The sequence below is a fragment of the Agelaius tricolor genome, unplaced genomic scaffold (genome assembly GCF_023055355.1).
Source record: "Agelaius tricolor isolate 1412-34295 unplaced genomic scaffold, bAgeTri1.0.p SCAF_3, whole genome shotgun sequence".
Classification (NCBI taxonomy): Eukaryota; Metazoa; Chordata; class Aves; order Passeriformes; family Icteridae; genus Agelaius; species Agelaius tricolor.
Window position 1 is genome coordinate 20,283,959 of NW_027269263.1, and position 18,275 is coordinate 20,302,233.

At 44.1% G+C, this 18,275-nt stretch overlaps 1 protein-coding gene across 6 annotated transcripts in view; it reads left to right on the forward strand.

Moving 5' to 3' along the window:
• CACNA1I (calcium voltage-gated channel subunit alpha1 I) overlaps positions 1-18,275 on the forward strand; it is a 169,119-nt gene that overhangs the window by 81,374 nt on the left and 69,470 nt on the right. For all 6 annotated transcript variants that reach the window (XM_071422918.1, XM_071422919.1, XM_071422917.1 and 3 more), the window contains one exon: positions 16,029-16,126. In XM_071422918.1, the coding sequence (XP_071279019.1) occupies positions 16,029-16,126 (98 nt within the window). The remainder of the gene's footprint in view (positions 1-16,028; positions 16,127-18,275) is intronic.

Below are 18,275 nucleotides of genomic sequence, written 5' to 3' on the forward strand. Positions count from 1 at the left end.
TCAGCTGATGTGCAGCCACCTGTCTAGCACAACTTCATCAGAGGGTGCTCATTTGTACCAGCTGAAGAGCTTGTCCAGAGACATTTCTGGGTTTTTGTGTTTTTAAGATGTGTAGGTAGAAGAGGTGTAACCTTTACCAGAACCAAACTGAAGCTAGCATTTCTGTTTCTAGCAGCAGTGTTTCAAGGGTAGGAATGTAGGTTTTTTTATTCAGGGCTTTTGGTTTTGTATTGCACCAGCGTTACCCGCAGTACTATTGGGACAAGTTGACATTTGAGGGTTTTTTACAACAAAGTTGCTATGGTGAAGCTTTGATTTTCCCCTCTGCATGTATCGAGTGGAAAGTCTACCAGAATTTGCCTGCTAAATCACAGCAAAATGTCCATTTCTGATACCAGTGGGATGTGCTTTTCCCCCAGAATTCTAATTTTCCATTAGAATGCCTTGTGAGATTAAAAAAAAAATAATCATAAATAAATATGGTATCTTGCTCTTCTCACAGAAAAAAAAAGTGAACATCTTTCAAATGGAAGCCCTCAATTTTATTTTTCTTTAGCCAGGAATTACCAGCTCCACTGTTGCCTGGAAGTGCATGTATTACTGACTGAGCTAGCAGTGAGTTTGAGCTCACTTTGCAGTTTTCCCCCTGGTGTGGAGCAGCACTGTCTTTATATTTGCTTTTGACAGAGTTCTTCTACAGCAAGACTTGAAAGTTATTCCCTCTGGAGGAGCAGATAATTGTTTGCTTCTGGGAGGAGCAGAGATTTTCAAACTTGGTGCAGCTGTAAAAATTTGAAGGCTGATTCTCAGCCAGGTTGTGCATGAAAGAGGACAGGCAGATGAAAACTATAGGCTTTTCTAAATTAACACAATGTGTGTGAGATGGCAAGACCTTTCTTGTAGCTGATTCTGCTGTGGTTAAGATCTGATTTAAAGTGGCCTGACATTAGAAGTGCCAGTTAAAGCCCCTGAGACTTGGTGCTGAGGAAAGCCAGATCATTGTATGTTCTAGCCTGAGCTCCTGGTGGCTGAATTGCTGGAGACTGGGTGCAGGGAAAGCAAAGACCCTAGCACATCAGCCTGTGAGGAAGGAGAAGCTGTGTAGGTTTGAAAAGGGCGCCTTAGAGCCCATGGTGCTGTTCCATGTGGGTGATGTGCTGGGAGAAAGACTCTGCTCCAGTGGGCACAGGAAAACCAGCATGGGGTAAAAAGGTGTGGGAACTGGGGGTCTTGCTCTGCCTGGGGTTCCTGCAAGCTTGGTATGTGAGTGGTGCTGTCTGAAGAGATGGTGGGGCAATACTAAATGAAAGAGACAGAGCTCAAATACTTCATGCAGAAAACAAGTGAAATCCACACTACCTAGGCAAGGAAGGAGCAAACTCCATTACATATTTCCTTCTGTCACCATTGCTGGCAAGAATTTGAGGAGAGACAGAGTCTTTTGTGCATCTGATAGCAGTACCAGGAAAAAAAAGCTCATATCTGAACTTCTTTTAATGCCAATGAGACTTTGAATCAACCCCTTAGATATGAAATAATCTGTGTGGGGGATTTTTTTATTTCAGGTCCAAAACTGAAAGAAATTGATTTCCTGATTTCTATTCAATTGTCCTCATGAGGTGTCAGAATGAAATGATAGTAATCTCATTAGAATATCTGATCTCAAAGGACTTCTGCTAAAGAAAGATTTTTCCATTTAGTTATATAGAACTAATGACTATATAATGTATTTCGAGTTATAAAAGCTTGTGGTTATTAATTCATTATTCTTTGAAATTCATTAAAATTGTCTGCACTGTTTAAATCAAATCCAAGGCTTTATCTTGTCCTTACACACCGTAGGCTTTTGCTTAACCTCAAATGCAAGCCCCAACCTTTATCCTTATTGATTCCACACCTGGATCATGGCTTCAGCTTACTGAAGCCGTGCTGTCCAGATGCTGCCTTAGCATTGACTTAGGGAGGACACCTAGCATTAGGTCTTGCACATTGTCTCCATGCCAGGGAGCTAGATCCTGATCAGAGGCTAATCAGTTTTCTCTAAGAGCCCTCTCCTTTTCATCATCCTGGATTCTTGTTTTCTGTAAGGGAAGTTATAAACTTGGCTCCTAAGGAAACATCCCTGATGTTGGGGAGCAATGCCCATCCTGGAGTCCATGCAGCTTCTCTCAGTTTCAAGAATATGGATTGTACCTCCTGGCCCTTTCTCCTCCCTTCTCCCTCTCCAAATAAACACCAGCAAGGCAGCAAAGTTTGCAAAGAACAGACTGTAGCATGGAAAAGTGAGGTGCAGGCAGGGCCCATTCCGGGGGGCATTCCTGGGCAGCTGAGATGTCTTCACCTGGTTCACTGCACAGCAGCACGTTTTATGAAAGAGCATAATGAGTGTTTGCTGCTATGGCCCCAGACAGTTCTCTGGTTACATAAACCATGTATTCAGGCAAACATTTGTAGTTATTTCCTCACTTCCTTGGAAAGCCAGAAGCTATAGTTTTAGTTAGCTGAATTCCCTCGTGTGCCCTTGCCCTGCTTGCCCCTGCAACCCAGCAGCTCAAGGAGGAAGACTCCATTGTCACTAAAAATGTTCAGTTTCCATGGCAATAGGAGCTGACATCACCAGAATTTTCTCCCCTCTCAAACACTCCCTCCCCTAACCACCTTCAAAATGTTTTTTTGGTTTTTTTTTTTCTGAAAGGATTAGGAAAAAACCCAAAACAACAGTTATAAGTCAATGTTCTCCCACAATGTTCCCCTCAGACCTCCAAAAATTAAATGAAGCAATTTGGTTTGAAGAGTGCCAATGCCCCTTGTGTGCACAAACAACCAGGGCTGCAGATTCAGCTTGTTGATGTTCCCATTCCCAACTGCTTGCTGGTGACAGGAGGTTGCAGGCTCCCAGACGTTTCAGGCAGACTGTGCTCGTCACCACCAGCTGTCCTGGTGGGAGTCCCTCTTCCCTTCCCTGCGTGATCAGGTCCTGTCTGGCGTCATTTGGTTCCCACAGTGATGGGTGTGTTTGGAGAGCTTGAACTGAGGCAGCCTCAGAGGGCAGCTACCTCAAGTTGAGAGCCTATGGTGGTTTGAAAGTTGGGATCATGAGAAAGCTAATCAGATGGGAAATGTCAGCCAGAGTCTGTATGTGTGTGAATTTAGGGGAAGAGTCACTTGTTTCTGGGCTCGTGCTCATCAAGCCAGGCAGTTCTCTAGCAATGCAAGAGTGAGCAATTGCCCCTGCTCGCTCTGTCCTGTGAAACAGTTGCATTCACGTGTGGCTGGAGATGATGCCACTGTCCCTCTTGGAAAGGAGATACTATCCCTTTACACATCTGACCTGAGGGTCTCCCTGACCTTGGGGGCATGAATTCCATGTAGGGAGAGGTTGTTCTATCTCTCATGATTCAAATGCTGTAATTAACCATCTATGGTGGGAATTCTGTCTCTCCTTGCCCTCTTCTGTGGCATCCCTGAAACATGTTAGGTATATTAAGGGGCAGAGGACTTCACTATGAGGGGCGGGGGTCAGTGTTTGGTTGGGATTACACGTGTGTCCCCAGAAATATGCCCAAAATCTTCAACTACTTGTTGCTTGAATTCCATTGACTGAGGAGTGGGTCTGTCTTTCACAGAATGCTGTCTTTACCTCTCTCCATTATCACAGTGGAGTGTGCCATGCAGATCTCAAACTGTGGTCAAATTCCTCTTGTCCTTACCTTTGGTGTGAAGAATGGCATTTTTGATATTTTGGCATTTTGAGATATTCTTGGAATGTTCTTAAACAGTTTTTAAAAGTGGTGCATTTCACAATATGACAGAGCATTCTTCTGTCAGTGCTTCAGTCTGTTTCAGTGCCATTGGTTGTAATATTGTCTTACTACTCCTGCCTGAAATTTCCCATTTCCTACAGCCAAGTATTGCAGTAGCCTGTCCATTTAATCACAGCACCTCACAATCAATTTATTCAGCTGCTTTCTTCATGGTCTCCAAGCTTGATTGGTTGGGGTTTTTTTCCCTATCTCCTCTTCTGAAGAGAGAAAACCCCTTCCTATTAGTAGGAACAGTAAACTTTGTTCACAGATGTATGTTATTTCCATTTTTTCAAACTGGAATACTGGAATACATATTATTTGCATTTCCAAAGCAGTTCATGCTGTTCTATCCCTGACTTGTCATCTTCATTTCTTTTCTGTTCTCCCAAAAATACGCCTCAACTGCAAAATCCATCAGGGACTTTTTTTAGTTTTCTGTCAGGTTGTGATAAATAAATAAAGAACAGAGTGGCAAGAATTGTGCATTACAGAAGTACATCTGCTCACAAATGAATCCCCATTTAGTGTTGTGTGTGAGGTTTATTACTTAGACGGTTTTTCTCCAGCTAATGTATGTCATGATGATTACATATCATTCCAGCCATATCAACCTAATTACTTGTGTGAACCAGACTTGTAATCTCATAAGAGATTATAACACATTAGTTTGATGATGTCTATTTTGCCTTACACTTGTATTGGGTATGGTTAATTTTGTTATCCACTTTTAATCCATAATCTATCCAAGATGCATATTGACAATTTCATCACTGTACTGTCACCAGCACCAGTCCTATCACTGAGATCACTGTGTACTGGCACAACATCAGAATTCCTTTGACCCTTGGATGCTTTCCCAGTTTTCTGAGTCTAATCAAAAATTATCAGTACTGGTCCAGATCTTTTCTGGCCGTCTCTTTTAAAACTCTTGCATACAAATTGTCCAGACTTGCTTATCTTAGAAAATCCCTATTTAGACACAGCCTGAAATACTTGATCACAGCTGGAGCTGAAATTAGCTCATTATGATCAATGGTGCACTTACATCATCTGACCTTCCCCAGAGGACTTTTATTTTAACTGATGTTTTCTGCCTTTTTTACGCTGTTAGTGACAATTCTGTTTTCTTGTTCTAAAACTTATACCATTTTATGTCCTCTTTCAGTTCTCTTACAAATTTTCTACAAGTCCATCTCCTAATTTATATGCATGAGTATCACCTCTCCCTTTCCTTCTATTACATTGCTGCTTTTGCTTTCACTCATGTTGTACTATCTTCTTAGCCTGATCACCCTTCTTGTCTCTCCTGAAGCTCCTTGGATACTTGATAAATATTCTTAAACACCACTTGACTGTACTCCACAGCTCATGAATTGAAGTCTGACTAGTTTGGCACTTTTAAAAGACAAGTAGATGTGACTGGTGCTTAAGGATAGGGTTTAGTGGTAGACTTGGCTAGGTTGAATTGGACTCAATGATCTTAAAGGCGTTTTCGAATCTAAATGATTTTATGATTCTATGGCTGTTTCTGTGTGCTTTCAAATTCATGAATATGGCCTCTCAAATCCACCAGATGTACCTGGTACTGTTGGTGACCTTACATGACTTGGACATAACAGATGCAATCAAGTTCTATAATTTTTTTTTTTTTAAGAACTTGATAGAAAATCTGTCTTCCATTCTTGAATTTCCTGTGATTTCCAAGGCTGGCAACTTCCAAGGAGATTTAGGTACCCCCAATGCATTGCCCAAATTTAATTCTTAGAGGTGAATTGGGAGAGTGCTTTTATCAAGAGAGCTAGTCAGCCTGTATTCTGGTGTGATCTGGACATATCTAATCACATCCACAGGATCATAGGCAATCAAGGTTGGAAAGGGCCTTGTGGGGTCTCCACTCCAATCTCATTTAAAGGAGGGTCAACAGCAAACTCAAGTTAAAGTTGTCCAGTCAAGTCTTGACAACCACCATGGATGGAGATGGCACCATCTCTCACCATCCCAGCCTCACTGCTGATGTGTCTCTGTAACTAGTCTGAACCTCCCTTTCCTCTTTGTATTTATATTTGTTGTGTCTTGTTCTCCTGCCATGTGGTATTGTGAAGATTCTGGCTTAAATCCCACTGCCTTGTAGGTACCAAGGAACTGCTGTTAGGTCCCACCAAACTCATCTCTTCTCCTTACAGCACGAATGCTCCAAGCCTGAGCACCTTGGTGAGCCTCCACTGAACTTGCTTCAATTTATCAACACCTTCTTTTATTGGAGGGCCAAAAGTGAATGTGGTATTTGAGACATGGTCTACTGAGTGCAAAGTAAGGGGCATAATCCCTCCCTCATCTACCTGCTGCAATCCGACTGGTGCAGCTTGGTGTGTCATTGTCCTTCCCTGTGTGGACCTGGCCCCCAGGACTGGCAGCTCCTTTGCAGCAGCACCACTGTCCATCAGTCCAGCCCAAATGCAGGACCTTGCATTCATCTGTTGAATTTCATGAGGCTCCTGTCAGCCCATTTCTCTAGCCAGGAGGAATTCTCTATATGGCAGAAAATTAATCCATAAGTATTTTGTCACTTACTGTGTACTAGAAAATGCCATTTCTGACAGAGTGTGTTACTCCCCCTCTTTCTGTCCACTTGAGCCTCCTGACTAGGTTAAAATCCTTGATTTTAATATTCTTTTCATGCAGATTTTTCCACCAGGCCTTCCTAATGCCATTTAGGCATTCTGCTCATAAAATGAACAATTCTTATTCTCTTTATTACTCAGGCCCCTGGCACTGGTATATAGGCAACACTATTTTTCTCCTCTTTACATCTTTTAGTGCCTTGATTAGTTTTGTTCTTGACATGTAGGTTCTGTGAGAATTAACACTTTTCCTAGTTTTATCACTTTCCCCTTTGGCCTTTTATTTAATCTTCTGACTGGTCTTTCAGTTCTCTAAAACCTAATTTTTCTTCTAATTAAATGCTGGTTAATATTTCTGCACAGGATTAGCCCAGTTCTCTGCCAGTCTCATGCTCTAGGTGGCTGGCCAAGCCAGCACTTTGTCACCAGATTCCTCCTTCACCTTTTTGCCTGTTGGCTAGAATGTGCCACTAATCAGTTCAGCTGAATATTTCTTGTCCAATTCCTTCAGAAAGGTTCATAAATCCAAGCCTATGATATGTGGTATATCTCTCATGATAAGAAAAACAATTAGTTTCAAAACACACCATCATGAGTAAATACTGTCCTTGAAGTCTGAATGCCTTGCTAAATTTGATTTTTATTTTCACCTATAGTATGGCAGCACAGCTCTCCTGGAGCTCTATTTCTTTTCCAAAGCACCTTTCCTTTCTGAGTAGTTATGCAGCGTTTGGGGAGAGGGTTTTGCACAGCTGAAGATCCCTTTTCAGGCAAGCCTGGCAGCCCCTTAAGCTGAGCAGAACACTTCTTCTCACTCCCTGTCCATTTCGGCTAGTTGCTTCTTCGGGAGTGCTTTATGCAGCTTCCACACTGGGAGTCTGGAAAGTATTTCTATTAATTGAGATATTACTTCTATGTTTTCTTTCTGACAGTTCTCTACTGTCCTTGAGTTCTGTTCCCCATAATTCCCTAGATATGGCATCCTTTCCAAAAACCTGGAGGGATGATGCCTCCCAAATCCATCCATCCAAGCTCTTTTCAGACATGTGCAGCATCACTGTGAACATCAACTTTCTCCTTACATGGAAAGCACTTATGGCCCCAAGTTCATCCCTCTAAATTTCAGCCTAGGAAAGGGAACTGGCAGCTCTCTGAAGGATGTGAGATACTAACCCTCCATTCTCAAATGCCCACCTGTTTCCAGGAAACAAATCCATCACTGTGTGGTGCCCTTCCACACTGGGAAGACGTCTCTTAACCTGAAACACACCAACTAGCCTTAATCTCACAAGATGGAGAAGTGTTGCCAATTTCTGCTTTTTCTTTGCTTTTAATTAACTGCAGTCCTTCAGGGACCTGGCCAGAATTTGCATAGTTATGACTTTAAAATCTCAGATCATTAAATACTTATTAGCAGCAGGGTAAACAGTAGAATGCTCAGAAAATCCTAGTTAGCTAATGTTCGATGCCAAATAGAAGTCTCTATAAAATTATGGCAAGTCAAAGAAAACTGTAATAAATATAGCAATTAGGTGTTTCAAGTAGTGATCAGAAAAAGATGGAAACCAGCAAGCAGCAGGCTAAATAGCATCTTAACCAAAGGTAGAAATAGCAGCAGCACAGCCCTCCCCTCAAACATGCACTCGCTTTTCCCTCCTTAATGATACTAATTATTTCATTTGCTTTCTCCCAGTAAAGCTATCCCTAGATGTGCAACATATTGAAATGAAAGCAGTCATCAAAACGAAATGAATCACACCAGAGAAGAATCAAAACAAGGAGGCAGCTCTACCCTGCCTGCATAACGGGTAGTTCTCAATTATGGCCTCTGATTTTTTGCCTTTCTGAAAGCTAATTCCCTCCAATGTGAATGTTAGGTTTCTTTAGAAAAACAAAACACAAAGCTCCCAAAAAGGTAAAACCAGCTGGCTTATAGGACCAAAATGCAGGCATTCTTTTTTATTTTCCTTTTTTTCCCCCTAAGCAGTGAAATACAGCGCTCAGCCTGTGTTCTGACTCTTGGTTTTTAGAAGTGAGGCCCCATCGCTCGCATTCAGTCATCTGAGCTTGCCGAGTCCTTCTGGCTTTCTTATCACAGTGTGAAAACCTGCTTATGTCTTTTCGTATCATGTCTCTGAAACTATTAAGAAACTCTGACATTTTCTCTTAGTACACAGTTTGGAGAGAAATCTGAGTGTTCCAGGGTGTGAAATAATCACATTCCAGGCAGCAAGGGACCAGTCTCACAGGCTCTGGAAGCTTTCAGCGGCTTTTGCTTGCACAGCAATATAAAAAAAAAAAAGTAAAAAAATATTTTGTACTGGAGAGGGGAAGAGTTGCAGGTTATTTTTTTAAGAATACAAAGCATCACAGCTCAGGAGCTGACTGTATAATTAGTAATTGATCTATAACTCCCTGAGGAAATGTCTTTTTGCTAACAGAATTATAGACTCTTTATTATTATATTTTGTAAATGAGGAAAAAAGAGTGTAATTTTTGCATTTCTTGTTTTACTAGCAAGGCTTTTTTTCCTTCTGTGTTTCAGTTTTCATGTCAGCAGAGAGTTGTCTTTTTCCAGCATAATGAGCTCTAAATTTAAAAGAGATAAGCAGAACTACTTAGCTTAGTACACTGTGGTTTGCAGAGCAATTTGGAGGCCTACTGTGTTATTCCACTTTTTCTGTGGTATATGTTGAAAGGATTTTGGATCATCTGTTTAGGGTGCATGTTGAAACCTGGCCCCAGAGGCACCAAACTGTGCAAAATGGGTGCAAATGCACAGTTTGTTCTAGAGGTATCTATATAGATATACCTATCTATCCCAAGAGAGCTGATACTGATGCTGGGATCTGCCTGGCAGCCCTATGCCTCCTGCACCACAATGTCCATACAGAAGATCAGGTCCAAATAATGAAACAGTCTTTAACTTTTACCACCGCCTGCTGGACCTTTGGGGAAAATAAGGATGTGGCTCCAGCTATAGAGCAAAATGGTGGAGGCATGGGGCAGAAAGCTTAAAAAACTAGGTCCTGGCTGGGAGCCCCGCTGGTCTGGCAAGTAGCATGTGTGCATCTGCTGGTCTGTGTGCATCCTGTGGCTGCAGACTCTGAGTGGAAGCAGTAGCCCTTCACTCTTGCCCAGTGTCTGGTCAGGCCTCATCAAAATCTCCTGGCCCTGCTTCTAATGTGTCCAGATGGATTTACAAGAGATTGGATTAATCTTGCAGCTCTCTTTGTGTACAAGCTCAGGCATGTCCAGCCTTTGCAAGGGATGACAGGAGCAATCTTGAATGCCCCATGTGCCCCATGCTCTAAACCTTTATCTGTGTGCTCTTTTTCCTGCCTATCGGTGTACACTTCCTCCTGCCTCATTGCTGTTACTCCAGTGCTGGGGGTCCCCACTTCCCAGGCAGTTGTGGACCACAGTTAGTGGATTTTACTGCCTGCCTTCCCTTTCCACAGCACAGATTCAGCTGATGGAATCTCTGGGGTAGCCTGGCCAGCCCTGCTCTCCACACTCCCTGCCCATGGCTACACCTCTGGCCACAGAGGACCAGGGCTGTGTGGATTTAGTGATGCACGTGACATTTTTTACTTTCTTTTCCCTAGGGTGGATCAGTAATCTAAGAGGGGAGATATGGGACCACTGGAGTTCATTGTCCAGTGCAAATTCCAGTTTGCTCCTTTTTTGTATTGTAGCCACAGTCTTTGAAGCCAGAGCAGAGGCAGTGAGATCACTTTCTCATCCCAGTATGTATGACTGAAATGGAAGAATTTAGGGGTAAATCAGTCTCCCACCACCCCACAAACTTCAGGTGGAAGATGTGAGCTCATGCATCAGGGGCTAGACATTTTGGTAAATGGAGAGATGTCAGCTCCCACCTTTGGCATAGATATATGAATAAAATTTCAGTCAGGGAAAACTGATGGTCTTCCTATGGACTCCTATGTTCTAGATCTTCAAAGTGGTAGAAAATCCAGTTTGCAAAATGTGATAGCCAGATCAAGGAACCAAGGACAGAAAGACATATTCTTGTACACAGAAGACATTGATTAAATCTCATCTAGCCATGGTATAGGTACCCACCAGTCTTTGAGTCCTCACATAGCTGAGAAGCTGAAGGAATTCAGAGCAGAGACCGATCAAACTCTACTGATCTGGTTATATCAGGTGCTCATAGATGTAGGGATCAAATGGAAGTCCACAGGCAGAAAAAGCTTCATTTCCCACAGAGACCCATAGCAAGTCTGAAATTACAGCTGGAAAGTCACAGCCATGAAGTTTTTGGCTTCAGTGTCAAACCTAAATTTATTTGACAAAAAATATGAATTGATTAGTCTGCTGTTAATTAGATTTCAATTGAAAACTCCTATCAGAGAAGGGGAATTAGGCAGCTTTTGAATTTGACAAAAACATATTGGCTTTGTGTCATAAGAAAAATACTGCCTCGGTACTTTTCATGAATGATTTCAGAATAGGTTTTAAATGCCATTTTTTGGCTGCTAATTTTCAGCAAATAGAAGTTCAGAAGCCAAGACTAGGAAAGTTATTAAGTATTTAATAAAGGTATAAGGAGATGTAAATATGAAGAGGTGAATGGTAATGCTTGAACTGCTTTACTAATGGATTTCATTGAATGTAACTGCTAGGTAGCAGCTAGCCAGGCATTGCATGAGTATATTATCTCGGGTCACACGTGCAGCAAATGAAGTCTGAATTTTCTGGACTCCTTACATGGCTTTTGTACTGTCACTATGTCTATTTCAGAGAGCCTTAGCTTTATTCTCCCTCCTGCTGGTCAGTCTGCTCCCCTGTGCCTGGCACAGAGCCACGCTGGCCAGGCATTTCTGCTCTTGGACAGCGAGTGCTGCTCCTGCCGAGTGCCAAGGCAGATCCAAGGCCACTCTGGAGCCCACAGGTGCACAGTACCAAAGGAATGCCAGGCTGGAGCTGATGAAGCTCTTCTGGTGCTGTTGAGGCCTCACGGGCATTGGAGGTTTCTGTGCCCCCCGTCCCCGTGCACTCGTTGTCTGCTCCAGTGCCGTGACACGGGACAGGGGACACAACACCAGCCACGTTCTGGACAGGGGCAGCTGCTAACAAATTGCTCACTTGTTCCCTGCAATTCCTGTGTTTAACTCCAGGTCCTTTGTGTGTTCAGCTGAGCAGATTTACCTAAATGGGAAAATACAAAGGAAAGTCAAGGGGCAAATGGAAAAAGTGGAAATGAAGAAGAAAGGTTGAAATGAGAGGTGGAAATGTTGCAGGCAGGCGTGTGTCAGAGGGATGTAAGGAGGCAGGGAGCAGGTGGGATGCCTTGAGAGGGGGGAGGGAGGCAGAGCTCAAGCAGAGAGGTGTTCCCTGCCAGGCATCCCTCTGCTTCTGCAGGATGAACCCCATGCATGCAGGCAGTGCCCCTGTCCCTTTCCCCACCCCGACAATGTTCCCAACATGGATCAGTCTTGAGCTATGTGGTGTGAGGACACTGCCTGTGCCAATCCCCTCTCCTTCCAGTGAGTTTCATGTGGAAGGTTTTGAAAAAGAAAACCTCTAGCAAGGGAAGAAGAATTACTGTAAATATTCAATTATCATGACAGCTCAGCGCTCAAATTCCATCACAAATGAGAAGTTTGTCTTATTTAGCATAGCTTAAGCTTCTGAACCTGTCCTTCTACTCATCCATTCACACAAGAGGCCACAAAATAGTTTAGTGATGCCAGAAATGAGCTGCTGTTTCCCTTGGAAGAGATGCATATCACGTTGTTCTGTTATGATAAAGGGGAAGGACTCACACCCAGCACAGTCTTATTTTTTTTCCTTTCCTCCCCTTCCCACATCCTAGACTCTGTCTGACTGCCCCCAAACCTTAAAGAATTTATGGTGTTTACTAACAAGACATGCCTTAAGCAGCCTAGAAAGAGAGGAGAACAAGATGAAGGGTAGTCAGGTAATGGGGGCTACCCTCATTCATGGCACTAAGCTGCTACAAAGCAAGAACAAGGAGCCTGGGAGTCTCCTGGAGTTCAACCATTTTGTACTGGCTGTAACCTTACCTTGGTTTACAAACACCCAGCAAACGCAGGCTTCTTCAGGTTGCTGATGGGGTAAGGATCCAAAACCCAGCTTAACAAGAGTTCAAACAAGCACAGTACACCTGACCCACCACCACAAGGTCTCTAGACACAGGAAATGTGAACCTCCTGAAAAAAAACCTGCTGGCAGCTTCTAACTGATCACTTCTTGCAATGAGTCCCTTTGACTCTCTGTCAGCATGATGTCACCCCCATGTATGGCACTGGGAGATGGGGCTCAGCCCACACCTAGAGGGGGTTGAGTGTCCAGGGTTTCCAGGCTGTGGGGAGCAGGGCTGGCTGGAGAGTGATAATAACAAAAAGAGCTGGACTAGCAACCCCTGAAATGCTGCAGATGCCTGGAGACTCCAGCAGAGTCACTTATAGAGATCCCATTTCATTAGAGAATGGAGGCAACATTTGGATTTTATCAGTTTTACCTACACAGGAGATGGGTGGGTTTTGGTTAACATTGGAGTTCACTGCACCTTGGTCACCTGCATTGCGTGGGCATGCAACCATTGCACAAAGAGAGGAGGGAACATAAGCTGATACTGAAGTCATCACTAGAAATGAAAAGGTAAAAATGAGCAGCCCTAATGCAAAATTAGACTGGAATTGTATCAAAGTTGTTTGGATACAATCTGCATGACTACAATAGTCATCTCTCATCTGCAGGGATTTAAGCATCCTGGATGTCTCTGCTATTACAGCCAAGACCAGGAGGCCTCAGGAAGAACTGTAGTCAGAAGGGGTCTGTTAATCGAGCTGGAGCCTCCTAGGGCTGAGTTCATTTTTGTTACAGTTGCTCTTTAAAAGATTCAGCTTTTGCCCTTTTCTAACCCATCCTTGGGAACAGCCTGCTGTTTTCCCTGGCAGTGTGATTGTCTGTTCAGCTTTTTTATCTGGCTACACTGGAACATAATGGCAGTAAATCTGTGACTCTGGCCACTGAGGGCTGCAGGAGGCTGGCTTGCTGCTGTCTGAACCGCAGGGTTGAGTTAAGGCAGCATTTGTCTTGTGCTGAAAGGACCCACGGTCACTACTTGGATGACTGATAATTTTCTAGTGACACAGGAACTGTACTATGCAGGTGGCAAACTCATTCCAGCTAGGAGAAGGCAGTGATGTTCACTGGGTTAAGGTTACTCACATGCTGTAGCCACAGAGGACAAAACCCAAATGGGTTGAAAACATTTTAAAATTAATTTTGCATGGTTAAGGCTAAGAGAAGATGTCACCTCCATTTCATGTCACCCCTAGCCCTGTGCTTTTCCCCTGTGCTTGGTTTCTCTGAGTATTACTCAGGACTTCTCATTTGGCTCCTCCCAGTTCAGAAAAAAATAATTTCTGAAATTAGATGTATTTTGAGCCAACAGCTTACTTGGCATTTGACTTGTTGTTTTGGGTTGTTCTGCTTCTGCTCAAAATTTTTTAAAAATTTTTTTCCCCTCAGAGGCAACCCAGTTCTCTTAGGAGATAAGTGTTTTTAGAGAGAGGAAAGGAATTTCAGTGGGACTTCACCAAGCTTGAGGGCTTTATGTTTCTGTGCATATACATACCCCCACAACAGACTGCAGCATGGGGGCTCTATCAGTCAGGAAGCTGCTTCTGTGTGTCAGCTCTCTGTGAAGAGCTGCTAGCTCACGGCCTGGGAGCAATGTAACTGTAATTCTAAAGTTTCAGCAGGTCTGTCTAATTCTGAAGCAACAACGTGCTGATGAGACAATCTTGCTTTATTTGGAGCAAGGTTGGTCAGTGCTTACTCAAGGCCCTTTCACTGTGGGCCTTTGCACCACACAGGGCTGTCCTGGAGTCATCTCCATGTGTTTTTATCTCTGTGTGTTCCTCCTGCTTTCATACCTGCTTCCAATTTCATCTGACTGCATCCCAAGCCTCTGTCTATCACAAATTCTTTCTGTAGGCTGGTTGAACATTTCTGCTTGGCTTGGGGTCGGGGCTTTTTTTGGGCGTGGGAATATTTTGATTATCTGCATGAAATCCCTTGTCTCTTCTTCTGCACTTGGTACATGTGGAACTGACAGCTCCAGGGAGGTAAATGAATGCCACTGCATTTCAGAGGAAAAATTATTTCATGCAATTACCCTAAAAGTGCAGGAGAGAACAGACTGTAAGGAATGAGAGAGAGAAAGAAAGAGAGCATGAGAGAGGATAATCACAACACTTCGACAGGTTTACCCCATCATGTTTGAAAATCTATCACTCTGACAAGTCCCCTTTGTGAAAGGTGTAGACAGATAACCAGGCATTAGCTCTTCAAGGTCCTCTTGAATGGAGGGTAATCTATAGAAGGATCAGTCCACTGTTCCATTTCACTCAATGCCTCTCATTATTTTTTATAGACTGCTGTACCCTATTCCCCTCTCAGCGTCTCACTTAAGCTCTCATTTAATTCTCAGTGATTTCTGGTCAGGGGGACTTGGGTAAACTTTTGGTTGACTTGTGGGTCTTTCTATATTATGTTTTTGTTCTGAGAAAGGGTGCAGTAACAAAAGGCTGTCCCCCCAGTCCCTTCCTGTCTCCTGAGTCCTATTAAAAGGCCAGAGAAAAGGGAACTTTTTGTAGTTTCATTATTCATGTCTGAGAAGAGATTCAGTAGAAGCAGTTCCTGTCCTGACTCTGCTGCTATTTCACCTGCCAACGTTGTCATGCTCTTGATCCCATGTGCAGACCAGAGTTAGCCAAGGGAAGCTGGTGACAACAGCCCATGTCTTCCTGGAGGCCTCATGCATGTCTGTTCATGAAAACTTCTTCATGAAAGATGATTTGAGATCCTCAGGTGGAGATTTCTGGCCAGGATTATCATTATATCATTATAATTATCAAATTATCATTATAATGATTTCCTACTGTGCTTTTAAAGAGACAGGACATTTGCCATACTGGGCAAGGAGAGAACACTGGGCTAAGGATTGCTGGGCCAGGTCACTTTCTGTCACCTGCACCTGCTGCTCTTGCAGCAAAGCCAATGCATGAGTCACACCTATTTGCACTTTGAGGTTATTTACAGCACATGTTGTTGGGTTAGGAGAGCTAAGGTCTAGCATATGTCCTAAAATTAGGCTTTTCTCCTTTTGGTTGGTGTCAAAAAGGAGTGATTCACAGCCATGGGGGAAGCCTTTCCACCTAGTGAAAGCAGTTAGTGCTTTAAGTGAGAGGGTTTATTTCTGTGTGAGATAAAGCAGGTTTCGCTGAAGCTGCCTCCCAAGACACACCCTGCAGTGGGAGATGAGGGGAACACAGGGAGCACCCTGCTGTGCTGCAGGTAACTCCCAACAAAACTGGCCACATGGCTCCTGTCCTGCTGGCTTTGGATGCAGGGGCCACCCCACACGTGTACTCTAGCCAGAAATGCCAGGATGAAGCTCAGGCTTCATACCCATAACTTCCAGAAGCTCTTCAATGAAGAAATGATAAACCCATGGCTCAAGCCAAAATTCTGGATTCTTTTAAACCTTCTTTTTCTCTCTTTTTTCTCTCTCTGTCTCCCTCTCTTTCCCCTGCTGCAGGATGGTGGAGTATTCCCTGGATCTCCAGAACATTAACCTGTCTGCAATCCGTACTGTCCGTGTCCTGAGGCCCCTGAAGGCGATCAACCGCGTGCCCAGTAAGTCGTGCTCCCCTCCCACCCCTCCCAGCTCCGCTCCTGGGGAGCACATGATCCATAAGGCTGCCTGTGCTGCTGGTGTCCCAGCAGGTACAAAGGGAATAGAGGCTTCTGTGCAGGCTTTTCCTCATCAGAGGGCCCAGAGGTGGTGTTGGATGGGCAGGAAAACAGCAGTCTCCCAGTGTACCTGCCCTGGCCATCCTTTGTGCATGGCCATGCCGATGGAGCTTCAGGAACCAAAGGTGAACAATGTGCAGTAAAGAGAAGGGGTTTTTCTTTCTCTTACTAAAAGACATCACAGGTTTAATGATGTCTGTAGCCTCAAAAAGGCCTGTGTGTGAGGTCTGGAGAAGGATGAGCTTCAGGAATTAGGGAGAATTAGTTTGCTCAGGCTTCCACAAGACCTTCCAGATCCTCTCATCTGAAAAATCTTCATGCCATCACAGGTTAGGGGCACACACGTAGCACCGACTCTTTTTTTTCCCCCTCTTCACCTTGTGCTTTGTATTCTCTCTTTTGCGCCAGCTCTCCCTTCTGTGAGCTGCTGTGTGTGTATGAGCCAGGTCTGGGGCTGCCAGGGGTGTGCCCAAGCCCAGATGTGTCAGCCCTGGGAGACTTCAGGCATTTCTTCTGCAAGTTTTTCAGTCTTACAGAACGGCAGGAAGTCTCCTTGCTGTTCTCCATAATCCCCCTAATCAGGCTGTTGGCAGTGGCTGAGACCTTGCCAGAGCTCTCCTAATCCTTCTCTCAAACTCAGATGCTCCTTTTTCTTTTCCAGACCTGAGAAAGTTTGCACAGTTGACCTCCTAATCTGCATCATATGTTTTCCCTTGTGCCAAAGTAATTTTCATGATGTCACCTACTTCTTGAACGTGCTGTGGAGGTGGATTTCAGAGACTCTGGCTTCATGCAAAGCCTTTCTATAAGAGGATCTTGTCCCTCTTCCTGGATGTACTTTTATCCTTGAGCAATAGCCTTGAACAGAAGGTGCTGAAAGGTTTAAAAGAGAAACCGAGGCACAGTCCTGTGTGCTCAGCATGGCAGAGGGAAACCAGAGAAAAGAGCCACAGGTTGGGGCACTGAGAGAACAGCCAGGAATGTGACAGGTCCATCATGGAATGATAAAGATGAGGTTCAGGAGAAGCTTTTGGCTATTCATGGTCAGCAAAACAAGCCCCCCAGTCTGTCTCCATCTCTCTGGCCCTTCTCCAGAGAGGAGAGGACTGGGAACCAGCCCTGGTCCTGGTGTTGATGCCTTGAGAGGCCACCTAGAACAGAGGCTAGACAGTGTTAAAGGAATAAAGCAGGTATTTATTAAAAGGCCTTCAAAGGATACACCTTGGGCAGTACAAGAGCCCGGCTGTGGCTCCACCCAAGATGGACACCCGGTCATGAGGTTTCACACTTATATAAGTTTTGGTCCATTTATATATTGGGGTTAATTGTCCAATTACAGCTTCAGCTTATGAAGTTCCATCCTCCCAGATTGCTCTCCTCAATTTGCTGTTGTTTACACTTTTTGGGCCTGAAGCTGCAACAGTGTCCCTGGTTCTCAGGCTGGAAAAGAACTGCTGTGCCTAACTGCCCTGTGAAGAGAACTTGCTGACACTTTATATGAAGCTCAGAGTTACACACTAAGGCAGTACAGAATCTAGAAAATATGACAGCTAAAACTTGAGGCATCACCTTTCTGCGAGGGGTTGGCCTGGAGGCTGTGCATGGCAGACTCACCCCTTCCAGGAAGATGTGGGCAGCCATGTGAGAGCAGCACCATCCTCACAATGTGCAGCCTTCTTTCCTCCCTGCTTCATCAGGCGTGCCATGAGTTTGTGCTCAAAGGCTGCTTGGAGAGACTGATCCCTGTTATCAGGGCAGACTTAACCTTGGAGGCAAATGGAAACATCTGGAATGACATCCAATTAACTCTTACAGGTGTCTGCCTTTTAAATTGCTGGACAAAGGTGGTCAGGAAGAGAGCTTGCCTGGCAGAAACTTAAGGCTTTCTATTAGTCCTGTTTATCTCTTTATTAGAGCTGCTCCAGGGAGGAACAGTGTGAGCCACGTCAAAACTGACCTGCTCCATCCATGCAGAGGCACCAGAGAGGTTTTCCATCATCTTTCCTGACCTTTGCAGAGCAGATGCCATTGA